Here is a 25,530-nt window from a genome sequence, read left to right as displayed (position 1 = left end):
CCGATTTTCAGCTTATCGAGGCGTTCGGTTCGTCTAACATCGACGGCGCGATTTGTTCTCCGGAAATTTTGAAGAAGTATCTGATTCTACCTAACGAGCAGGACTACTTGGAAATTTCCAAGATTCTCTGTGACATCGATTCGGCGATGATACCCAACATGCTCGAAAGTCTATCCAAGCACCTTGATTTCTCCGGTTTGCTGGAAATGATAGACCGTGTAATGGCCAAGTTTCGCGATTATGATTTTTTCGACGATTTAAGGAAAGCGGTCGAAACGATTCTGGACCTGCAAACGACGAAGAAGTTCGTTCCGCAGTACCTAAAGTTACGTCAATGGATACCAAAGATGATAATGGTGTTCAAGAACGTCACATTCAAAGAAATTGACCTAACTTTGTGAGTAGCTTCGGTCGAATTTTAATTTCAAATGAATCTTTTTCGAACGAGAAAAGATTACAAAATATATAAATAGGAAGTAAAAGAAATATATTCTCGAATCTAATCGCAGCGTGAATAAATCGCTGCAAGTTTTGGATCCGGTGTTCTCGATGGAGCGTGATTGGGTGACCGTCCGTCGAACGTTCTTGAGATTGCAAAAGTTACTGGATCTAGCGAAACGGATGGTGGAGGATCAAACTATCGACTCCTCCGACAGCTTTTTCGCGATAGTGCAACGTTTGTCCAGCACAGTACGATTTGTGTACGGAAACACGGCGAATCCCGAGAATCTTACTCAAATTCTAGATCTCAGCATCGCCATTCTGCACGATGGCGCGAAATTGATGCAAAAGATTTTGGACGGCCACCAGGACGACATTCAGCTGTGAGATTTTTCCATTACTTACACAGTAATTTTTTTTTTAATGTATCTACGTATGTGTTGTGAAATGATTTTTTTTTTTTTTTTATAGACCAGCCGAAATTCTAGACGGACTCAGAGATTTTCTATCGGATAACATCCTAGCCACGTTGAGTTACATTTTGTCCTTCATGCAAACGATCGTCAGAATGTTACACCATGCTGCCATTATTCACGAGGACGTTCAGTACAGAATTTACGATATTTCCATAAATCACAAAGACACGGTGCAAAAATTGCTAACGAACGTCGATCCAAATTTTTATCGAAAACTCGTTAAATCATTCTCTAGACTGGACTTCGTTGAGGTTGGCAAACGTTTTAATTATTTTTGTATAACCTTGCACGCTTGTAGAACGCACGAAACGATTCTTGCGTATGTTGCAGAAATTCGTGGATGGAGTTGAACGCACGAGTCCCGACGACTTCTTTTGCCAGGAGGGGACTCTGAACGAAATTTTTGAGCTTTTCGTAGACGGCAAAAACGAAGCTAGACACGTCAGGGAACTACTGTGCAGCGATGCCGGAAAGAAGTTTATCTGGGACGTGTACGAAAGTTTCGAGTTTCGGAACTTTGAAAGCATAGTAAGCATTGTGTTTCGCTTGTATTGACGTGGACGATTCTCGAAACGTGTTCTCATAATCCGGGGGTGACGTTGTTAGGTGAGCGACTCTTTATTCACGGTGTTCAATATGGCATTGCGCAAGGTGGTCAGCGTCGAGAAAGCGAATCTAACTTCGCTAGTCGGCAACACAAAGGAGTTGATATCGTATTTGACATCGCCAAAAAGGCCAGACCCCGACTGGTCCGTATTCAAATTTGACGAAAGATGGCACGAAGCTTTCGAAGAAACTCGATCTCAAGGAAGATTGAACCTGTGAGTGGCGCCATTAGATATCTCTTCTATCTCTTCTCGATCCGAGAAGAGAACAGCCTGTAAAAATTATTTACTCGACTTTTACTTTGTTTCTCTTCAGTCTGGCGATCCATTTGAGCATAGCGAAAATGGTCGGCTCTCGTAGCGTGACTTATATTATTATCGAGCCTGATCTGAAGAAGATGAACATACTCGCGAAGATAATTTTGTATAACTTGAAGAAGGATCGTACGGGCTGGATCGATGAATTTAGGCAGAGGAAAATGGAGCTGGTCGAATCGTTCTACTTGACCGTAACGGATAAGGATAAGGTTGGTAAACAATCGCGTAACTCTTTCATAAAATCGACATTTCTTCCGGTAGCGAGGAAATGTTGCGGAAGAACGGGTACAGTGAGACCTACCATTCACACGCAAAAGTATACACGCTATATCAGCATAGTTTGTTTACAGAAAAAGGAACTGTTCTTCTATTTTACAGGCTTTACAAATTCTAGAATATGACAATTTTACCGATATCTACTGTACGAATCCAGATCCGCCGGATTTACTAAATTTTCCAAGAGATTCGAACAAGACGGTGCTGAAGGCGTTGATTTGTCATATCTCGAAATCCGTACAAATGGACTTGGAAATTGACATGTCGAATATCGAGCAAATGGACGAAGTTCGTTATAGCAATACCATTTATTTCAATTCAATGAAAGGACCGTTCAATTGGACAGACTTTAACATGGAAACGATCGAGATTTATCGCTACATCGATACTCTGGTCCATCAAGAAGATCCAGATTACGACATGACTAGATTAGAAAAGGCGAGGAAGGCTTTTGAAATATCCTGGAGCATCGATATTAGCGCCAAAGATGTTTTCGAGATGAGGTACGCAAGCAACAAAAATAATCTTCTCTTTCCTTTTTCATTAGCTTTTTAAATGGCAGATATTTACTTTGGTGACACGTTACATCTTTCTGCAGCGTAGGTTTGATCTGCAAGTTCTTCAAATTGATGGAGAGCTCTCTTTTCTCGTCGAAAGGTGTATGGAAGGAGACGCACGCGATTGCCTGGGCGTCCTCGGTGATCTTTGAGTATATCGAGAAGATCGTTGATCAAATTCAGAAGAACGAGTATAGAGCGAAGCTCTCCGAGCTGTTGCAGGACATGCCGCAGACGGAAATTCTTTTAAACGCCATTCTACGAAATTTATCTCCTTTGATCCTCGATGTCGTTGACATCATAACTATGAAACCGATTCATCTTGTAAGCTATATAATTCGAGCATTTTATATTTCGAGCCGAAATTTCGTTTAAAAATTCTTGAAAATTCGTTTTTTTTTCGCCAGATATCCGTTCTCGATGATTACAAATCGCGAGAAGAACATTGGCCTTGCGTACGAAACGAGAGCGCCGGATCTGCCATGGAGATGCGAGAAGGCACTCGCGAAATAATTAGAGAGATCGAGAGAATATCATGTAATCCAGCCTTGTTTATTCAGGAATGGAACGAGCATCCCGTGTTCGCGAAGACAAGGAAGATCGTATGTTATTTATTTAGAATTTATTCTTTTCACTTAACGTTTGGTGATACTCAACGAAATATATGTCAGTTGCAGCACGATAAAATTGTTCAATCTCCGTTTTTCAATTGGACCTTGGGTTACATAACATTCCGCCGGCAGGCTATGAAGCTCAATGATTTGTTTAACGACGCCACACAGGTAATCCTGGCGGAACAACCGCATTTCTGGGAGCATTGGGCGTCGCTCGTACCGGAAGTTAAAAACATATTTGATAAGAGGTGGCCGGATATGAAGAACGATGCCAAGTGAGAGTCATTATTGCCGATTAGTATCAAAGAAGCCCGCAGGAGAATATATTTTTTATGTATTTATGATTTAGAAACACCCTTGAATACGTTGATTACGAATTAGACAAGACAGTGATGGCCTTTCAAAGTAATATTTCGGCTAGCGATCTCTGGAATCCGACAATCTCCATCGACAATCGCATTCTCGTTCTAGTAAAATTTGTCTCACACTCTGTTCAGAAAATGATACAGACCGCGACTAACATTCTGCGCAATGGTAAGTGGCAAATGGTCTGTAAAATTGTTGTGAATCTTTTGTTTTCACAAAGTTACTAAAACTTGTTTTTGGCTTCCAGCTGTATTGTTAGAGCCTTCGGAAAATTCCATAAAACTCAGTTTATTTCCGTTGTTGGGATTCGACGATAAATCACCCATCTCGATTTATTACAATAAGCTACCGTACGTTATGGTCACATTGATCAATGGATTGATGAACTCAAATATCGGTGATCGCATATTCAATTCATCAGATACTGACATCACTTGTTCTCGATTATTCGAATGGTGGTCAGATTCTGTTGTTGGCTTTACTCCCGAGGAATATAGAACCTTGAAGAATTTCACCTGTGACCTTGATCCTGATAACTTCAACGCTTACACTGACTTGTACATGGTCGAGGCTAATGTATGGACGCAACCTGTTAACAGATATCGATCTTCCATGATCACGGTAATAGGTGACATATACGATTTCGCGTTTGAAGTTTGGAGGTTGATAGAGGATATAAAGGAGAAGAAGATAGAAATCGAGGTGCCATTTTCCAAGTCTTATGTTTCAACTACTCTTCAGAAGTTCAAGTATGTTCTCGAATTTTATGATACGGAGACCAATAACCAGAAGGTGAATCATTTTTTTCGTTAAGTATTCAGGTTTTCAGAAGTTTGTTAATATTTTTCTGATTAATATGACGTTTTAGAAGTTGGAAAGGAGCAACTACAGAATCTTTATAGAGGGTGTTGCCGAAGGTTTGAATCATATCACGAATGCGATAAAAAATATCAAGATACAAAATGACCATTTAAATATTTGGGATTTCGTTGAAAATGGCGATGCACGCCAGTTGTTGAAGATCCTCGACAATCATCCTGAAGAAACGATCGCTTTAGTGGTTACGCTTAGTACGCTCAATTCGCCGACAAATGTTTTCATGTCGTACGAGGATGTAAGGAAAACCATGTGCAGCTTTCGGTTTAACTCGAACTATTGGTCCACTCCGAACAGAACTAGATTCATAAAAGAAATATGTTCTTTCGATCCCGACCAATTACTGAAAGGTGTCACCAGTGCAGAATACTACGTAAGTAGGGCCAAATCATAGAAATGACACTGAACATATCGTTTTTGTTATTGCCTCTAATACCATGAATGCTCAACAGTCTTTTGTAACCGGTCAAACAACTACCATGTCAAAATCAACACACTTAAGCGCCTCCGTTACCAAATTGTTGGATACTGCGTTACGCTTTCACGCAGAGCAAAAGTCTGATTACGTTATAAACTCGAAAATTTTCAATGCGACGACCTGGAGAAATTTATCGAACGACACGTGGTCTGTCATTGGTCAAGCCTGGATAGAGAGGTACATGAAATTTGCGAAAAACGAAAATCCTACGAAATTAAACGGATCGACAGATTCGCTGACGAAATTGGCCCGAGAGTATCAGCTTCTAGACGCTACGATCGAGCTACTGGTCGGCGGGGATATTTGGCAAAAGCTTCGGATCCTTTACGAGAATTCAAGGGTGAAACCTATCTTAACTCTAATAGAAGACCTGCCGAATCTCATCGTCACCGTTGTTGACACTTTCGTGAAGTCAGAGAGATTGAACGATTTCGTGGAGAAACTCTCGTTTGGCAAGCTACACCCTTGCGACATCGACAAATATTTGATTGTGCCCAGCTTCGTGCGGAAGAAGGTCCTCTTGTCAAGCATTACCAACTTTTGCCAAAAGATCGTTCTCGCCGATCGACGACTGACTTTGATCGATATATTGCCCCTTGATGTCAAGTACGAGGTACAACGTTCGACTAGACTATACAACTTTCACAACGTTGATGATGACGTTGCTAGCCGTGTGACGTTGTTAAAACTTGCGGACGTTTACAGGAAGGTCGAATAGCAAGAAATTGGTCGGGAAACTACGACGAGATTTATCTTTTGGAAAAATTGCAACATATCGAATCGACGATAATTCGAGCTGCTTCGGAAGGTTTCAAGGACCCGAAGGTTCCAGCATGGTGGATTTCCTTCAAGGAAGGCACCTTCGAGGATTTTTTGACGCTTTATAAAAAGGAGGTAAGCGCTAAAATTTCAATGAAATTGTCGTTTATCTAAGCGTCAGGGATTTTACGAAGAAAATTGTCCTTCAGGACCTGAAAGCGCTCGCTCACTTGGTGGTGAAAAAACTCTTCACGACCGCTAGGAACATTTTAAATTCCGCTGGGAATACCGAGTAAGCTACGGTTCCTCGTTAGCATTTACGGAATTTGTTTATAACGCTGCAGCCGCTTATTAGGAAACTTTCTTTCAGAGAGTGCTTCTGGTGCGTCACGTTCCCCCTTGAAATCCTGAATTCTCAGCTGTTGAACCATCAGCTCTACGCGAAACTCTTATGTCAGTTGACTCAATTGAACATATCGCAGATTCACGATATACTAATGCATGATTTCTATTGGAATAAAACTGCTAGTATGGTAATGCTTTATTTTATCTATAACTCTACGATCGCGATTCAACTAATTAATTTCAAACATATCCATATCATTTGAAATTTCTCCCATTAGATAAAGAATTACCAGTACCTAAACGTCAAACGAAATAGAAACGAATTTCTGACAACTTTGGAAGGTACATTTCATCACATCGCCGAGATTCTAGTGAATTTTCAAAACAAGACTTACAGCGACAAGATCAACGAGTGTTTTCATAGATTCGTAGGACGTCCCACCTATTCTAGACCCGGACTGTAAGCATTCGAGATATATCTGTATCCCTTAGATTAATTGACAAGTGTCTTACACATCGACCGTTCTTTTTACGCGACGTGATAATAAAAACAAGTTTCATTTAAGGTATGTGACCATGGTTCTCGGTGTGTTGGACTCCCTGCAGAAAAACGTGTTCATCCTGGACACGGGCCGGAATCACAAGAACATCGAAACGTTATCCAAAATGGCGGAGAAGTACGTTCCGATCTGGAAGCCCGTGCGCGACGTGGTAAAGGCGTCGGACGTCGATGACTTAGAGGTGTTTTTGCCAGGGGCGATGATTAACGTGAACGCGTTGCTGAACGACAGAAACGGGTCTCTTTGTCGGACTAAGTTAGAATGTCGGAATCGGACGGTTTTGTACAACTATCTGAGCTCAAAGAAAGCAGGAAAAGTGTTCCAGTATGATCAAAAAGCGTTAGGTCACCACACGTTGATGGAGATCGCCGATCGATTGTCCGTAAGTCTGGATCTAGATCGGATCTATCGCGAGCTGAAACAATGGCAAATGGACGCCACGTGGAATTTAACGTGGCTGAAGGAGATCCTGAGGCACTTGTCCATCGTTATCGGAGAGAGCGGCAATCTGCTCGATGTCGCCAGTAAAATAGACTTCCAGGATGTCTCGAGCGTCTTAGGAGTTCCTGATATCGTCGACGGGGTGGTTAATATCCTGAAGGATAAGACGGTGGACAAGCTTTTCGACGGGTAAGAATGTCTTGATCGTAGGAATGAGATTGGACGCGAGGCATCGAGTGACCGAATTTGTTTGCAACTTGCTTCAATTTTCGAATATTGACGTTCACTTTTAATCCGATATCGTATAAAGATTCTATTATGTCGTTTCCTCTTTTTTTAGAATGAAGGAAATAGCGGAAGATATTAAGCCGTTCATCGAGGATCAATACGTGATGGACGATGTTTATCGAATAATCGTGGCGTTTCAGTCGATGGATATCTTCAAGAATTTAGGGTTGCTCGATATGAAATGTATGATCTCATTGCGTGTTTCCTCTCGAAAGAAATGCCTTGTGACGTTCGATTCGGTGGTGCGACGATATTTTTATTTTCAGACGTTATCAGAGATATGTTCGACAACTGGGATGTGGTAAAGTCATATTTGGTGGATAAGATCGGAATTTCCAATAATGTAGCGTTGATGCTGAGCCAAGCAAAGATAGATATGATTTCTGTTTTCATGAAAGAAAGAAGAGCTCTCAGTTTGAAGGAAATCATTTGCTCCCCGACGAAACTCAGTGAAATGTTGAATTTTAATAGCAGTCGAATCACTGCCGAAGAAGTCAGCTCCGCTATCTGCCAGTTCGAGGACTCGCAGACACAGAACGTAACCATAACGTTGATTAAAAATTTAAATTTCGATTATATTTTTAAGACTGTGAGTATAATCGTATGAATAAACATTGATGGTAAAAAATTTCGAATTTAATCTAGTTCGTTATTTTAGCTTATGAGCGCGAACGTGAAAAATATATTGGCCAACGCAAATTTGACGGAAACAGAGGGAAAAATGGTACTGAATAATCTTGGAGTGGCCGCAGAGTTATTGCCATTCTTCAAAGACAAACTTTCCTCTCGAATGCCAACGACGCAAGCCTTGGAAACAGATGCGCAAGAACCGGATCAGACAGTCTCCAGTAAGTTATGCAAAATTTTGGAATTAAATTAACGCAATTTGCGTATTTAATAAATATTCAAATGCATTTCGTAGCTTCCAAGTTCCTTCAAGATTCTAGCGAGATGCTGTGCGGGCAACCGATGGTCTCTGATAACGGTGATTTGTACAAAATCATCTCGAAGATCGAGGATAATAGCAAAGATTTCGATAAGGCTGAGCTCGATTCTTTACCCAGTATGTGTAATCGATCAAACGACAGATATTAATTTTGAATTTGAAATTTTTCATCAGTTAACTGAAAATTTGTACCTCTGAATTTTTGCACTTTCGAACCTGGAAATTGAAAATTATAAATTAAAACATCGAAATTTCGAATTTTGTTCTGTTCAGCTGAATTTTGCAGAAACACCTACAAAGGTGTTGTGGCCATGGGAGGCGGGAAAATTATATGGTCTTACGTGAAACCTCTACTACGTGGTAAAATACTTTATGCTCCCAATACCACAGTAATCAACAATGTAATGACACTAGCAAATAAAACATTCGTGGAAATGGAACACTTTGGCGTATTGATGAACAGTTTCGAGAAAACTTTAACCTCGTTGGCGAATCTTAGCGAAATGAGCGACAGTTTAAGGGAGCTTCGAGACATAATATCCTCAGACGTTATAAAAATCGCCATTAGATCATTTGGTGGAAGCAATTTCGAAGGCGGTAAGTTGTCCTAGGAAAAGGTAAAACAAACAACTATGTATTCTTGGATTATTCAGATTTCTTTAATAGAATAGATCGGCTCACTCCATCTTTTACAAAACAAAGACGTGAACGTGCCTTTTCTAAAATGTTTCATCCTCTTCCAGGGGATTTCACCGATATGGATCTGAGCGAGGTTTCGTGGCGACTTAAGAGATCCAAACGTTTGATAACGATGGTTGGTATGTTGAATGATTTATTGGAGTGCGTGCTCGTAGATCGAATAAGAGGATTTCGGTCCGAGGAGGAAATGGAAGCGAAAGCACGGGTTCTGATGGAAACGCGAGAATTTTTAGCCGGTGTTGTCTTTTTGGATAAAGCCCCAAAGAGATCTAGCAGATCTTTGCAGCATGAATTGCCCGATAATATAGTGTACAAAATTCGAATGGACGTGGACTACGTGCAGTCCACGAAGAGATTAAAAAATCAGTTTTGGATTCCTGGTCCGGAGAGCAGTTTTATAGAACATCTGAGATATATGAGAGGATTCGTACAGCTTCAGGACTCTATCGATCGAGCGATTATAAGAACGAAAACTCAGAAAGACCAGGATTGGAAAACTATGACGCAACAGATGCCATATCCTTGTTGGAAAGACGTACCGTGTGTATAATCTCTCTTGTTCTTTTTTATACTTACGTTTTAATTAATTCTGTGAAACAATTTTAATAATAATAGTAATAATAATTTTATGTATCACGTAGCTTTCAAACAACTCTCTACGAGTCTCAAGGTATCCAAGTTTGTTTCTTTTTTGCGCTAATGATGTGTGTTGGAGCAGCTGTCAGGCATGTTGTGTGGGAAAGGGAATCTCAAAATGCAATGGTAACAGGGGAAATATCATAACATTAACATTTCAGTTAACTAATGGCATTAGTTAATTCCATAGTTCCGTTTCTAGGTAATGAGCGTAATGGGATTGAAACCTTGGAGAAACACTGTCGCCTGGTTCATTACGACATTTATAGAACTCTTAATCGTGTTGTTTTCTATCGCGACAGTTCTGCTTGCTGGAAAAATTTTACCAAAATCTGATGCTTCTTTAATTTTAATCATGATGATCGATTACGCGTTCTCTATCGTGACTTTCTGGTAAGTTTTATCAAATTAACCGATCATCAACGTACTTTATTCTACTAAAAAAAATTTTCAGTTACATGATTTCAACGATGTGCAGCTCAGCAAGTCTGGCCGCGATCACTACCGTGGTTATGTTCTTGCTGACATTCATGCCATACGTCATTGTCATTGCTATGGAGGCCGTTATTGGTCTCGGGTATAAGCTTCTCATCGTAAGTTATCGCCACCTAGCGTAGCAATAGCATTTCCGTGACAAATAACACGTTCGAACGATGCGTCCGTGTTAGGTTTCACGATAAAACCACCATTTCCTATAAAATTATGTTAATGCCGTGCACATTCTGCGAGCAAAGAGAACGATTTATCAACGCCTTTTTCCTTAGTGTCTCAGCATGTCGACCAGCTTTTGTTACGGTTGCTTGTACGCGGCCAGGAAGGAAGTTCAAGGCATCGGACTAACTTGGAGCGCGATGTGGGAGGAATCTAGCCCCGGTGATTCGATGTCTTTGGGTTGGGTGCTCCTAATGATCGCCTTCGACGGCTGCCTTTATGCCTTAATCGGTTATCTCGTCGCCAGATACACGAATTCAGGTAGAAACTTGTTAAACTTCTTCGCCTCTCTAAACGGAACTCGCGTGAACTTTTAGAACTTTGTAGAATCGATCTTTCATCGTTCGGTGGAGGTGTCACCAGCTTAGAGTCTACTACGACTTGTTCTACTTTCTTACATTTATTTATTTCCTTTTTTTTTATCGCATTGAAAAATTCGTTGTATCTATACAACTACACACAACAACGTTATCCAAATAACTTTCTAACATGATACTTGTTCCGAAGATTTCGAGAGACCACTTGGGATCTCTGGTGCATGCAATGTCGCGAATTTATTGAATATTTCTATGTATCCTGTCTGTGTACCCCTTTTATTTATTACTCTATTGTCTATAACCATTACTAAACATAGAAGAAGAAAACATGGACAAAGAACACAAGGATGGTATCATTAAGGTTAAACATAACATCGTTGTAGTATCATTCGATGTTATTAAATATAATAAAATATTTTTGAAAATATCTATTCAACATTCACGATACTACTTCGTTTCCTTAGTGATATCCTCCATGTGTTCACAACGAAACAACGAAAAGATCATTGTTACGAATTCTACACGTTTACACGCACCTCTCGTTCGCATCGTCGCAAATTTGCGCACAGATTTCCGCACCAAAACCTTCCCTCCTCCCCTATATAATCGCCACTGATGCTGCAAAGAGAAACGCCAGGAGGGCGGTCTCGAGATGCAAACATTCGAGAGGTAAACATTCGCAAAGAAAAGAAAAGACGGTGCGTGTCTCCGAGAGAAGTTCGATGACCTGGTGAATTTCTGGAAACGGACGAGCATTGGCGAATAATTTTCCAGGCAGGGGCTTTCACGATTTGAGGTCCCGTAGCTTATGGTGGGCCGATAAACGTTCTCTCTATGGCAGACCAAGCTACCTCGCCTTCGTCAACAACCTCTATTTCACTAACGACGTTCTCCACCCTTCAGCCACTTACCAAGGTATCGCACTTGCTCGCTCTTTCGCTCTTGCACGATATTTCCGCTTTTCTTTTTCTTTCTCGCTTTTGCTATGTTACGTTGTGCTCTTATATTGCATTCGAGCTTCGTTCGCATTATTCAAATATTCGGTTGTGTATATTTCAATTGTCATTTATCTCATGGCTTTGTCTTATACTTGCATACGTTTTTATCCCACTCGAGAATATTCACTCGATACGGATATTTGGGAAAATTACTAAATCGGTTGATATCGCGAGAACACCAAAGATGAAACGTAATCTAATCTGCATAAACGCGGTACCATCCGTCTATTTCGTAAAATTTGCACGGGAAAGAGCTATTCGAATATTTGGTTTGCACTGAATATGCAAATGTTTGTTGCTACTTCCATGAGAGTGGGAATTCACACGTGAATGCTTAATCTATTCAATGTTGCAGTTCGGATGCATCATGGAACGGGTGTTTCGGTAGGAATTCTTCTTGATAGTTTACCTATGCACATGTTTGCTTGAGTTCCACGCAAACCGTCCGACTATGCAACGATATCAGATATTCGCGTCTTGTACAAGTTTCGCGTTTCTGTATATACTTCTTCGGTGACTGACGTATAGATTGCATGCTGATACTGCATGCGATGCATGAGTTAGAGAATTCGCTTCTATTCACGATAGATAATATGATTTGTTTTCCTCTTTTTTTTCTTTTTTTTTTTTTTTTAATAAAAGAAATCTGAAAAAGCCGAGAGAAAAGTTATATTTTGCGGGAAGCATCTGCTTTATTCGATGAATATTTTAATCTGCTTTTCCTAGGATTAGGTAAGGCTGTGTGAAAGATAAGAGAGCTTGCTTAAGAAATCACTGTCGATTCCTATTAAAAATACGTGTTCTTTATATTGCATGGAATACAGACGAAGAGAGCGACGCGAGTAACTTGACAGTCAGCGAGAAACAAACAGGAGTAAGATTTGAGAATGTCAAGAAGATCTACAACACAGACCAGGGTGAGGTCTTAGCAGTGGATGACTTTAATTTGAAACTTAATGAGGGTGAGGTGACGAGTCTCCTTGGAAGAAACGGCGCTGGAAAAACCACCATTATGTACGTGAATAACACGATTCCTTCTAACAAAAATCTTTCCTCCTTTATCTCCTTTAACATCGATTAAAGGGATTTTGATAATTTCATTCGTAAGCGGCGAGTATTTGAATTCATTCTCGTTATTCAAGGGTGTACTTTCTTTTCAGTAAGATGCTGACGGGGATGCTGGCTCCGACCACGGGTGAGATCTGTTTGAACGGTGAAGAGGGTTGCAAGCCTGACATAGGGGTCTGCCCTCAAGATAACGTACTTATCGGTACTTTGACACCCAGAGAACATTTAATGTTTTACGCGAAACTAAAACATCCTGACGACGTAGATATGCAACGAAGCGTGAACGAGTTAGTATATACATTATTAATAAATCCTCTTTCACCGTCCACTCCTTCGAGATGCAAACTCCTTTTCCGTTTCGATTATCTTTAATCTCCTCGGATTTCAACTGTTGTTATCAAGCCATGTGTTCTGGCAGGATGTTGACCTCTTTGGAACTAGGCAGACAAGAGCACGAACCAGTATACCGACTCTCTGGCGGCACAAAGAGACGGCTTTGCGTGGCTTTAGCGTTTCTAGGCTCACCGAAGCTGGTGATCCTCGATGAACCAGGCGCCGGAGTGGATCCAGCCGCGAGACGTAGGATCTGGCGTCTAATCGATCAACACAGGATCGGCAGGACCGTCATTCTATCGACTCATCATCTGGACGAAGCTGACATACTCAGTGACACCGTCGTCGTGATGCATAAAGGAAAGATACTTTGCACGGGATCTCCGTTATCCCTGAAAATGATGCACGGTCGTGGATACAGACTTCTCGTAACGTTCCCTTCTGCCGATCGTGAAGAAAATGTTAATTCGATCGAAAGAAGAAAGGTGGAAGCTTTAAAGAGCGTGATCGAAGAAGTGGTGCCTAATGCGGTGACTAATGAAGTTTCTAGTACAGAGGTGGTCGTCACGTTGCCTTTCCAGGGGAAGAATGGTTTGAATAATAAGTAGGTTGATTGTTCGAAACTTTATCGGTCGATGCTATCTATTATTAGATTTTAGAAATAAATTATATTTCAGTATCGCGCAAGCTGCGAAGATTTTGGAAGACAATTGCAAAATTCTGGGTTACTCCCACTTTTCCTTGGAATGTGATACTTTGGAAAGGGTTTTTCTAGATCTGTGTTCTAGGGCAGAGGGCGGTTCGTCCATAACATCTATTCAAGATAGTGTTATTAGTATGGGTAACGTTGGTACGTGAGACGATGTCAAGTATAGGATGATATATTTTATTGATATTTTTAATTAGTTAATTTTGTTAATTTAATTTTCACATTTAATTCGTAACAGATCCTACGGTATCCAAAAATGTTGATCTAATTGACATCGAACCGTCCTTGAATCCCTCCCCTATTAGGCAAATCAAAGCTCTGCTGAAGAAACGAATATGGCACTTCAGAAAGGATTGGTTGACATTCTTAGCCGGTCTACTCTTGCCAACCATGTTCGTTGCGGTTGCTATGGGATTCTCTTTGATCAGGCCTCCATCAGAGGATGAACCACCGCTGGTTCTGACGCCGAAATTATATGACACACATCCCACCTATTTCTACAGGTATGCAAAGTGCTTGCTGATACGTGGAGTTAATATTAACCGCGAAATTTATTCCTAGCATCGATAACGGCGACGATTCGTTTTTGCAACACGTATCACTTCAGCTCCACGATCGATTCGGGGATGACTATGCTGGCGCATGGCAAACATTGCCTAATGTATGACCTTTACAGAATTACGCTAAAAACATGTGTATACTGGCAAAGTGAATATTTAAACTTCAACGGCAAATATTTTTTGTTCCATTAGGACACTGGTACTTGTAAATGTCAGGACGGTCAACAGGTTTGTCACGGCGTGTCCCAAGCCGTTGAAGGTCTTTTACAAGTATTACCTGGCAGGCCCACTCTAGATTGGATAGTGTCGACTCATCAAGAATACATAGAGAAGAGGTACCGCAGAAAGAAAAATAAATTCACTATCGAAGAATTTAATTTTCTGAATTGAAAGTTGCTTAATTATGATATTTCATAGATATGGAGGATGGTCATTGTTCCATTCTAACGACGAACCACTCTTTGTTGTATGGTACAATAATAAAGGTCACCATGCATTGCCATCTTATTTAAGCGCATTGAACGAGGCAATCTTAAGAGCATCAGGTGTTCAAGGTCGTCTAACAACCTTGAATCATCCCTTAAAGCTATCCAGCGATCAACTGAACCGAACCACATTGTAAGTTCCAATTTCCATATATTAATGAAAAAAAAAAAAAGAAATAACACGCGTATACTCACTTACTGTTATATTTTGATAAACCAAACGCAATTAAGGTCAAAAGATTAGCATACCACGCTGATCTTACCATGTTGGTAAAATGAAGCGGAAAATGTGCATAATAAAATTGCGCGTGTTGCGTTTACTTTTAATTAACTCCTGGCGCCTATACAATCGCGTCGCTGAACATTTCAACCGGATTTCGTGGCTTTCATTATTCGAATCCTATTTCTGTCTGTTAATCTCCTTAACGATTTCGCGTTGCGTTTCTCGCCTGAACTAATTCAATATTAACGATCCGAAACGTACGAAATTTACGTCGATTCAGATTGCAGCATGTGGCTGACGTTGGCGTGGCGCTCGTACTTTTGCTCGCGTTCAATTTGGTAGCTGCTCAAGGGTCGAAAGAGTTGGTGAGGGAAAGATTATCGGAAGAAAAGAGAATCCTGTTTCTTGCTGGCGTTCATCCTGTCACTTACTGGATCACCGTATTAATTTGGGATTTCTTCGTGAGTGATCAACGAAACATTCGTGAGAATGAGAAGAAGAAAAATTGCAAGGCAATTTGAATTCGAATCTTTCAGGTGTTTGGCTGCTCCATTGCTTTGGCTATCGTAATTTTCGAAATTTTCGGACTTCCTGCGTACGTTGCTAGAGACAATTTGCCTGGCATTTGTTTATTACTGTTCCTCTTTGCGTAAGTTTGTATCGTATACAATTTACTGCTGTGTTCATTCAATTTTGATTAATCGAATTTATTAAATTGTAGGTGGGCTGCGTTACCATTTTCACATTTGACTGAAAAAGCTTTCGACGATTCAAGCATGTCGAACATGGTTCTCTTTTGCGTCAACACGTTTATAGGCGTAGCTTCCCTGGCCACTATTTTGGTACTCGACATTCTAGGGAAAACGAAAACTACAGAAGATATACGAGATATCCTGCACTACGTCTTACTCATCTTTCCCCAATATGTACTGGGTGATGCTCTAGTACAAATATCACGGAATGATATCACCGCGCAATTATTAGAAAAATTCCATATGGATACTTATCAGTCACCCTTAGGTTGGGAGTTATTGGGTCTTCACTATGTTTTCCTGACTGTCGTTGGTGCCGTTCTTTTCTCTTTGAATTTAATGATCGAGTGTCGATTTCTTCCTAATTGGAATAGACAGAGGTGCCCGTACGAAGCGTTTCAAGAGGACGACGACGTGTCGAAGGAAAGAATGAGGGTGGAGGGTGGCATGTCGGACGATATCTTGCAGACAGTGAAACTTCGCAAGGAGTATAGAAGTGTTTATGGTACGAATGTAGCCGTTCAAAACTTAAGCATTGGAGTGCAAGCAGGGAAGTGCTTTGGTCTTTTGGGAACGAATGGTGCCGGGAAAAGTACCACTTTTCGCATGTTAACAACGGAGATTATACCGACAGCAGGCAGAATAATACTGAGAGGCAAGGAAATCGGTTCAGGACCATTGTGCAACGGTGAAATCGGTTATTGTCCTCAGAGCGACGGTTTGGATGGTTTTCTTAGTCCGCATCAGTGTCTAACGATTCACGGGGAAGTTTGTGGGTTGAGCAACGTTCCCAAGGTAAGGGTTGATTTATGTTCAAACTCTCGGCCAATTCTCGCACTCTGAGTTTTCTCGGAGACCTTTGAATAACTTCCATCGTCACTTTACCGGCGCAAGGATTTTGTTTTTAATTATTTTCTGTTCGAACTTCCGGCTGATAGCGTAAAGACGATACAGAGGCAAGCAGGTGAAAATTTAACGTGTTCCTGCCTTTTTTCCACCTTGTTTTAAGACAAATAATTCCACGCGGATGAATTTTAGAACTTGCTCTTTTAAGAACCTTTTTTAAGCCACTCCCTTTTGCAGGAATTTAATATTATCCCGCGAAAAATTGTTTGTTTCAGGCGGTCGAGTCAGCGCTGAAGAGACTCGATCTTCTGAAATACGCGCACAAGAGAGTGAGCAGTCTCAGCGGAGGTAATAAAAGGAAACTATGTACTGCCCTGAGCGTAATGGCTCCGGTGCCCGTAGTTCTTATGGACGAACCAACGAGGTATTTCGTAAAACGGTTTATTAAGAGCACCTTTTTAATAAGCACAAAATTCATATTCCACTTATTTCTTTACTTCTCTATGTTTAGTGGAATGTATGCGTTTATTACAACTTGCCTTTCGGCTATCAGGGGCTTTCGATTTTATACATAATCTTATTTTTTAAAACTAAACATAATCATTATAAATTCCATGTATTTTGCTTTCCTTACATTTACCTATTCTAATCTTACTCTCTTCTAATTCTACCTAGTCTAATTATACTTATATAAATTATGCTTAGTGGAATGGATCCTGCAACGAAAGATCTGGTAGCCAAAACAATTAGGCATATGACGAAGAATCAAAGTTGCGTAATTCTAACTTCGCACAGCGTGGCAGAGTGCGAAAATCTGTGCAATAGAGTCGGTATTCTTGCCAAGGCTGGTCTCAGATGTATAGGGACGCCACAGCATTTAAAGCACAAGTAAGCACACACATAAATACTTGCACTAATCGAATAATGCTTTTCGTTTCGTTACTCATATATTCATAATTCCTGTACATACAACAAGATTTAAAAGTTCCATTCGACATTAATATACTATTAACAGTTACAGCAGAATGTTCAATCATTCCGGACGAATATGCAAGTTCGAATATCCGGACAGGATTTATTTCGATCGACGTATTTTAATGATGTTGTTTCAACTAATGGATCGTTCGTGTTGGTTTCATCTCACGGATAGCTTTCTGACAAAATCCGTAACGCGACAATTTATTTGCCATTCCCTCTCGCCTTCTCCCTTTTGGTCAATTGATTTTTAATTTCGTCCATCATTTTCCGCGCATTCGATTCCCTCCGCCGGCAATTTCATAAAATTTCATTTCCGTTCGACGAAACCGGTCGGAGATTACGTTTCGGTTACAATGATACTCCGCCGTATTACCAACCGTGCCACGAACCCCCAACCACCTCTCCCTGTTTCGCTTGTAACGCGTGCGCCAGCCCTTTAACTTCCTTTTCGGAATATAACATAGCACGCCATAAATATTTAGCTCTGGCTGCACCTTTCGCCTGCGGAAGTAACTCGGCGAAAATGTCCCTCTTATATCCCCTTCCTTTTCTATTTTCCCTTTGCGCCGCGCCATCGAGCGCCAAAGAATTTACGATATCTCGCGTGCACGTGTGCACACCGCGTTTATACAGTATTCCCCGGTGTGGTAATCCATCCACATTCTCCGGAGAACGTCGCATGGCAAGAAACGAACCTGTCCCCGTCGGATTTTTTGCCCATCGCATAAACAGCAGGATATTCTCGCGTACCCCTATGAAATACCGTGTGCGATATATACTTACCGCAGGACATTATAAACTTCTGTTTGCAACCAGCTTGTTCTTGCCGAAATTTCGTTCAGATTTTCGACAACTATATCGTTGCTCGTACGTTCTAACTTTTTTTATCATATTCGGTTCATATATGGTTATCGTATTCAAATCGTCGTTTAATCGCCATACTTTTCAGATAAGCTCGAAGATAAGAGCTAATAACTGACGGTAATGGTTGAGAATTGTGGATCTTAATTGGCGAAATAAAAGTAAAGGAACAGTAAGGTTACACTTAGAATTCATATTAAAATAGTTTTAGATTTATTTAATAAACGATTTCCAGGATCTTCGTCGATAAACATTTGCACGCGTCTCAGCACTCTCTTTGCCTCACCATCTTCCATACCACACTGCCAATGGAATAATTACATTCATCTGTTTTTCGAGACGCCGCGCACACACATATTTCCACACACTCATATTCACATACGTGTGTCACTACTACGCGGCCAATCTAGCTTAGTACACAAAATTATACATATCTCAATAATAATAAGAAAAGATTGTTTGTTCGAGAAAATTACGATTAGAATCGAATCGGTTCTACGATGCACATCGTAGTTCTTCCAGCAATTCTCGCTGTTTTTACTTACACGGAAACGGTTATTGTACAGAGAAACAGCTGACGTGCAAGCTATCCTTTCCCACGGCATAATTTATCGATGCTGATATACGTATACTGATATAAATGAATACAAATAGATGGACTTGCCGGTGAACGCGCATAGTGCAATAAATATTTGTTACGCCGCTTTTCCTGACTATTTCCATCTCGCCCGTGTACGTTCCTCTTGCTCTCATTTCCTTCTCGCCTTTAATCCTGTTTGTTAAAAGACAAGTTTGAGTATTTGAATCTCGTTGCCGTCAATGGGATCTTCGGTATCGGTGATCGATGTGCGTTTCGTTTGAACAACGTCTTTCGAATATTTAATCATTTACTTTAGCCTCGGACTTATTGTCTTGTTCGTTTGCACTTTTGTTCGTAGATTTGGCGAAGGTTACGTAGCGTTTCTACGATTCCGGCAACCGATTTCATCCGCGGATCTAAGGAAAGCTGTTCTAAAGTATTTCCCGCGGGCTGTGGTCTCTTCGAGACAAGCCAGCGCAGCTCGTCTGCTGGTACCACGAAGTCAGGACATGCTGGTGAGCAGCAGCTTTAATAAGCTGAAACTGTTGGCCGAGGAACTGAAAGCCACGGACTACACGTTGACACAAAGTTCGCTGGATCAGGTACGTATCATAAAAGTTTCAAGCGTATCCAGAGAAATATAGTTTCGTGTTTCAAGGATTATGTTTTACTTTGCCGTTTTAAATTACACTTCCAGCTAAAAGGTAATACCGACATTAATTATAAAGGTTAATACCAAAGTTAAAGCCCGAGCTTAAGATTAAAAGGAGCATCAACGTTTAAACTAATTCGATTTGGAATTCTATTAGTAGAATAGTAGTTGATAAATACTTTCAAGTTCGCGGAACGAGTTGTTTATCGATGTTTCGAATCGAACGTGTATCGATGAAATACTGGGAGAATGTTGCGCGCACTATACAATAGTCTTGTCTCGAGCAGATGATGCACAGCCTGCACGCTGCCTGCCATCAGGCTGTTCGATCAAGGACGATCCTCGTTTACGTACCACGTAGCCTGAGGAATATTAATGGATTTGTCGCCTTACGGCTCACGTTGGTGCACAACGTGCACCAACCTTCCTTCGTGGTTTTTAACAGGCTAAGAGCCAATTTTCTTGTATTATTGTTTGCTTCTGCATATAATGTAAGCTTGTTTATACATTTTCTGATATATTTTATTACGCCTTTAAGTCGGTGACTATATCAATGTTTCCGAGATCGTACGGAATTATTCATAATTAATTATTCTCCGCAGAAACAATTTCATTCACGCGCAACGAAGCAACTTTCCAGCCGTTTAATCTTCCTCGCGAGCTGGGAGAATTTTAATGCCGCAACACCGATGCTCCTCTGCGAGCTTCTATCAACCTTTGGCCATTTTTTCTCGCCGGGTGGCAACAGAGGAATTTTTCATTTAAGCGAAGAATTGTGTTGAAAGTAACGGCAAGCAGCGGCGTGTAATCGACTCTTCTGATCGATCGACGTTCACTTTCCACGTCGTGCGAAACAATGTTTCCGTCCTTCGAGATGAATTACATGTTCCCGACTCGTGATTGTCTTTTTCATTTCCCGAGGTATTACGCAACCACCGCGGTTAGTGTACCGCGTGAAATATAATTAAAAGTTGGGAACGCATATCACGGAGGAAATACAGGAAGAACAAGGAAAAAAAAGATGAAAATTCGCATTCTACCTTTGCCTGTTTCCCGACGTCGGATTCTGTCGATTAGAGGGCCAGTGATATTTGCTTAAAATTCCCTCGTAGATTCATGCAAAGTGTCCAGAATTTGCATGCGCCTGTTAATAAAGGAAGCGCAATTTGAGCGCTAATTAAAAAAGTTACATCTCGGAAGTTCGTGGACATAGCCAGCGTTCGCTGTGATTAACGCCATTTAGGAATTTATTCTGACCTATTCAGCCGGGTCTTTTGTGTTTCGAGTTTCATTGAACTCGTAGCTCGTTTTACCCGCTTGACTAAAAATTTTTATTCCATCGCCGCGTTTATGTTGGTGTACGGCCAAACTGGCTCAAATTCCATACGGTCGTCTGACGCCTCGAATTCGCAAGAGAAAAACGATCTAAAGTTTTTCTCGCCGCCTGAAGATCCACGTTACGCCTAAATAATTCATAGCTGAGCGATTACGAGGTTGGCGCCGGAATAAGCGGAGATTCCACGGTCCTCGTACCACAATTCAATGGAATCACGTTCGCATCGTTTGTCCGCGTCTCGCGCCACAGCGTCCTGTCTCCTTAATGGAGATAAGATTCCAAGGACCGTCTATATACGCGGCTATGACGGGATTTGTTGATCCGGTTATGTTTACCCGTACACAAAGCTCATCCCTGGAGATTAACTCGGTTGAGAGACTGCTCCTTCTTAGTCTGAAACAGTTGCCCCTGGTGCCAACCCCAAAATTCACCCTGAATAACTAATTTCAAACACCTTCTGGCTTAATTAATCGTTATCTGTGCAACCGGTTGCACGATCCACCTATTCTTCAAAGACCTTTCTATTCGAACCATTGAACCACTTAATTAATTGCTTCGCACGCGAAAGAAGCGACTACTTTTGATCTTTTTGTTGCAACAATTTTCTCATAAAGTTACTTTTAGATCTCATAGATCAGCAGGAGATAACTAAAAGAAGCTCTGTACTCCGAAGTTGATCCAACGAGAGAATATTAATTAAATAACCATCGATACGAACCGCTCGAATAATAAATTCGATATCGCAGAGAGATTATTATCATTAATAATCAGAGGGTCGTGCATTATTTTGTATAGTGTTCTGCGTGAACCGTTTATTTATTTATGTATTATTGCCCCATTCTTCTTCGGAATACCGCTTAACTGTAATTACCAGTTTCTCTTTATTTTCGTAAATTGAGAAGGACGCAACTAGAAATTGCTTGAATTAAACAATAATCGGAATAACAGGAAAGTTCATGGACGAACAATGGAATTTGAATACGAGATAATTACGACGACGTTTTATAAGCGACGGAAAGATAGGATCGTAAATCACGAGGCTGATCTCCGACATGACGAGATCGTAGAGATAAATATACGTAGAGTTCGTGGTCGCTGAAAGTACGTGGCTCCTTTTCTCGCCGATTTTTCTATGTTCGTGGGTAGCGTTCGCATCTGAAAACGAATTTCCCCCTTTGGCAAAGAGAAGAAATTGAAAAGGAATCTCTTTGGAGACCAGAATTGACCAGATCCACAGGAAGGTAAATTCATTCTGGTCTGGAAACGAAGAATCGTGCGCTATCAAAGGCGACCGAACGGCGGCAATTTAATTGCTGGCGACGCGGAAAGTAAGCGTCGACCGTGTTTATCGCGTTTCGAGAACTCGAGCAACGATCGTTTCGACAGTCAGGAACACACCGCCCGCATAATTTAGTCGGCGAAATTGTACCATTGCCAAAGGCGTTTGCGAAACAGCGGGATTTCCTAGCGCCCTTTAATATAGTGTCTTGGAAAACTAACTGAATTAAGATCGCTACATGCACCGATCGTTCGAATATTCAGGACTTGTTCGTTAATTAAAACGTTCTACATAATCGTGAGGTATTTCAGCCTTTTAAATAATTTACACGTGTATATTGACTCTTTATCTGCGCGTACATATACCGTGCTTGCACTAAAAACACATTAGATGTTACGTATTCCAAATTTTAATGAATGTACATTTTTCCATTCTTTTCGAGATAAAAAAAAAAGATACTCCTGTCCCTTCAGATTTTAGTGCTGCGATTTTCAAACGTTGAAGATCGTCAAAAACGAGGGATCGATGATATCAGGTAACCCCCGATGGCGACGTCATGTTTCACGAAGCAACCGGTAACGCGAGACAAATTCTAGCCGCAAAAAAGTTGAAACCGGGATGCAGTTCTTGCTTCTCCAGGGTGAACTTGTACGTAAACCGCGAAGACTCGGCTCGTTCCGCGAGACTTTCGAGATTTTTATGGTTCCTCGTGGAAGGGAAAGCGTCCTGTTCTCGATTCCTCTATTCCATACCAGTCCCTGTCTTCCTGTTTTATTCCCCTTCACTCACGCGCGGTATCCCGACGCCGAGGACGCGATAAACGATCGCAGCGATATACCGACGCAACGATCGAAAGTTTAAGCATTTTCATTGGGAGCAGCGTGCACAGACTTGTGAAACTTTCACGGTTCTCATTCGCAGTAATTGTCAATTTACTCGTTACGATACATTTGACACAATCAGGTTGCCGGCATCGAATAGCCGATAAATTTTCAGCAAAAGTTCTCTTCCAATAAATGTCACGATAATTCACATGACAACGAGGAAATTGAGAAATAGTGGTTATATATGAACGTACGCTATAGCGTACACGTACTGTGTCTATTATTTTATTCGCCAATCAATTTATGTTTCGATTTTTTTTCCCGGCAATTGCCTTTTTTTGCGATACGATACAAAAAGGGGAAGAAGGGAGAGAGAGAGAGAAAGAGAGAAAGAGAAATTAATTAAAGTTTTGCTTCCGCAGGTGCTCGTGAGTTTTTCGGAGGACGTGGACAATGAAATCGATGGATCAGTTTACGCGCAGAGCAGTGCCAACAATATCTCAAATATTTATACCAACGTGGATACCATACATATGGAAACATTTTGATAGATTTTGAGTTCACTCGTGTTTACAATCGATGCATCGTTATTGATTTTAAATTTCTATTTAATACGTGTTTTTACACAATTTAGTAGTTCATTTATCGACGCGTGAATCTCGTGGAGACTTCTGTGATAGCTTTACTTCTGTTGTATAGCGCCATGTTGAACGTATTATAAGAGCTTTCAGCTGTCGCATCAACAAACAAGTGCGCACGATTGATTAGTTATTGACATATATAGATATATATACAACTCGTGTATGATACAAATTTTTATATACATTTGACATTTTACAAAGTTACTGCACTCGAAATGTTTACGCGAAATTTGTTATTCCAGTTATGCGTTACCTATAATTAATAGATGTTTAATCGACGTTACATGCGTTAATATTATTCCATAAGCCGTTAATTGATCGCCGCGTGTACGATAATCGTAGCTTTAATTTTAGTACATATGTATATCATCTTCTCGTTCGAATACAGAGGCATTCACGGATAAGTGTTTATTTCATCCGAGATAAAGTTGGATCGCGTTGCATAAAGCGAGGAAACCAGGTCAACTATTGAAAAATTTCCACACGGCCCGACAGATACATAATATTTATCAACACTCTTCCTTGTATGCCAATACAGACTAATTAATGCAACGATTAATTGTATTATAGATAAATATTATATAATATGTGTATACAATTTTACTATTTTCCATGTTATTAGGTGTAAGTGTTATTAAGTTTAGAGTTCCTTATTAAATGTAAAGGGAGAGAGCGAGCGAGAGAGAGAGAGAGAGAGAGAGAGAGAGAGAGAAAAGAAAAATGTCGTTGTTAAGCAAGTTTCATAATATTCGATTAATAGAAATTATCCGACGCGGCGTCAAACACAAGGAGCGAAAAAAATGAAATTAAAGTTAAACAACGATATCTCTCGAGTACATAAATTGATTCTTATCGCTCTTAAGTACACGTTCTTTTTATTACGCTAGATATAATTTAAAAATTCGTGAAAACCGATAAAACAAGGTGAGACTGTTTCGTAATTATTACGTTAACCCGAAGCGATTCGAGTATTTATCGATTATACCAGTAAAGATCGGCACGTACGGAAACGATACGCTACATTTTATACGTTGCAAATGAAATCTCTATTCTTATCGCACCACGTAATTGATCGAACCACTGATAGTGGTCGTTATCGACAACGCGGGGTTATAACCATACAGTCGCGTGAAATTCGAACACGTCAAATCAAAACCTGTACCGGTAACATTTGCGATTGCAGAAAAGAAGAGACAGAGCCTTTAACAATCGCGAACGATGCATTTCATCGATGAGACTCACGTCAGCCACCTTTCATTCCCTTTAAATTACATACTCGTCGGTGGACCGTCTGTCTATACGTCACTAAATGAAGCATTGACGCTGCCGAGAACTGAGCGAAATATTCGCAAAACTGGGAATATCCTGGTTTTGATTTTCTTCTGTAGCGGTGTTCTCGACGATTTGATTCGTGCTCGGTGTACCCTCTTGTCGACGGAATTTTCATCGGTGTCAGCGAAACGATCGAGTCGTTCCGGGTAAGAGAGGAAATATTTGGCTGTATTTTCGTGGCTACACGAGCGAGGTGTCTCTATGTATTTCGATTCGTTCGATTCTATTCGCAGTGCGATCTTCCAATTGAAATGGAAAAGAGCCGTTTGTCTTTGTTCGCGTCTACGATCGGTAGACGGTAAATCGAACGTGGATACTTGCGCAAAAGAGGTAAACAGAGAGATACTAGCAGCTAATTAGAATC

At 40.7% G+C, this 25,530-nt stretch overlaps 1 protein-coding gene and 1 long non-coding RNA gene across 5 annotated transcripts in view; one reads left to right on the top strand and one right to left on the bottom strand.

Moving 5' to 3' along the window:
- LOC100650392 (ATP-binding cassette sub-family A member 13) overlaps positions 1-24,659 on the top strand; it is a 30,718-nt gene extending 6,059 nt beyond the window's left edge. For 3 of the 4 annotated variants that reach the window (XM_048412345.1, XM_003393741.4, XM_048412350.1), the window contains 45 exons: positions 12-397; positions 510-824; positions 913-1,168; positions 1,248-1,445; positions 1,524-1,738; positions 1,839-2,049; positions 2,219-2,619; positions 2,715-2,997; positions 3,081-3,275; positions 3,345-3,562; positions 3,637-3,821; positions 3,901-4,445; positions 4,522-4,902; positions 4,982-5,620; positions 5,713-5,901; positions 5,976-6,058; positions 6,137-6,299; positions 6,390-6,571; positions 6,678-7,301; positions 7,453-7,583; positions 7,667-7,989; positions 8,059-8,248; positions 8,323-8,463; positions 8,620-8,943; positions 9,090-9,585; positions 9,687-9,807; positions 9,884-10,074; positions 10,136-10,274; positions 10,446-10,653; positions 11,484-11,624; positions 12,532-12,721; positions 12,868-13,062; positions 13,194-13,712; positions 13,786-13,958; positions 14,056-14,320; positions 14,379-14,478; positions 14,570-14,712; positions 14,795-14,995; positions 15,366-15,546; positions 15,622-15,734; positions 15,807-16,632; positions 16,959-17,107; positions 17,389-17,571; positions 19,461-19,704; positions 23,616-24,659. In XM_048412345.1, the coding sequence (XP_048268302.1) occupies positions 12-397; positions 510-824; positions 913-1,168; positions 1,248-1,445; positions 1,524-1,738; positions 1,839-2,049; positions 2,219-2,619; positions 2,715-2,997; positions 3,081-3,275; positions 3,345-3,562; positions 3,637-3,821; positions 3,901-4,445; positions 4,522-4,902; positions 4,982-5,620; positions 5,713-5,901; positions 5,976-6,058; positions 6,137-6,299; positions 6,390-6,571; positions 6,678-7,301; positions 7,453-7,583; positions 7,667-7,989; positions 8,059-8,248; positions 8,323-8,463; positions 8,620-8,943; positions 9,090-9,585; positions 9,687-9,807; positions 9,884-10,074; positions 10,136-10,274; positions 10,446-10,653; positions 11,484-11,624; positions 12,532-12,721; positions 12,868-13,062; positions 13,194-13,712; positions 13,786-13,958; positions 14,056-14,320; positions 14,379-14,478; positions 14,570-14,712; positions 14,795-14,995; positions 15,366-15,546; positions 15,622-15,734; positions 15,807-16,632; positions 16,959-17,107; positions 17,389-17,571; positions 19,461-19,704; positions 23,616-23,741 (11,682 nt within the window). In that variant the 3' untranslated portion in view covers positions 23,742-24,659. The remainder of the gene's footprint in view (positions 1-11; positions 398-509; positions 825-912; positions 1,169-1,247; positions 1,446-1,523; positions 1,739-1,838; positions 2,050-2,218; positions 2,620-2,714; positions 2,998-3,080; positions 3,276-3,344; positions 3,563-3,636; positions 3,822-3,900; positions 4,446-4,521; positions 4,903-4,981; positions 5,621-5,712; positions 5,902-5,975; positions 6,059-6,136; positions 6,300-6,389; positions 6,572-6,677; positions 7,302-7,452; positions 7,584-7,666; positions 7,990-8,058; positions 8,249-8,322; positions 8,464-8,619; positions 8,944-9,089; positions 9,586-9,686; positions 9,808-9,883; positions 10,075-10,135; positions 10,275-10,445; positions 10,654-11,483; positions 11,625-12,531; positions 12,722-12,867; positions 13,063-13,193; positions 13,713-13,785; positions 13,959-14,055; positions 14,321-14,378; positions 14,479-14,569; positions 14,713-14,794; positions 14,996-15,365; positions 15,547-15,621; positions 15,735-15,806; positions 16,633-16,958; positions 17,108-17,388; positions 17,572-19,460; positions 19,705-23,615) is intronic. The other variant, XM_048412351.1, reaches the window with a different exon arrangement.
- Positions 19,239-20,590, bottom strand: LOC125386383. Its single transcript, XR_007226475.1, has 2 exons — positions 19,934-20,590; positions 19,239-19,799 (listed from the first exon to the last, which is right to left on the bottom strand). It is a non-coding gene; the product is annotated as an uncharacterized LOC125386383 (long non-coding RNA).
- Positions 24,660-25,530: the final 871 nt, after the last annotated feature.

This window comes from Bombus terrestris, chromosome 2 (assembly GCF_910591885.1).
Source record: "Bombus terrestris chromosome 2, iyBomTerr1.2, whole genome shotgun sequence".
NCBI lineage: Eukaryota > Metazoa > Arthropoda > Insecta > Hymenoptera > Apidae > Bombus > Bombus terrestris.
Note: the sequence above shows the minus strand (reverse complement) of the source record. Positions and strands in the feature narration are given on the sequence as shown.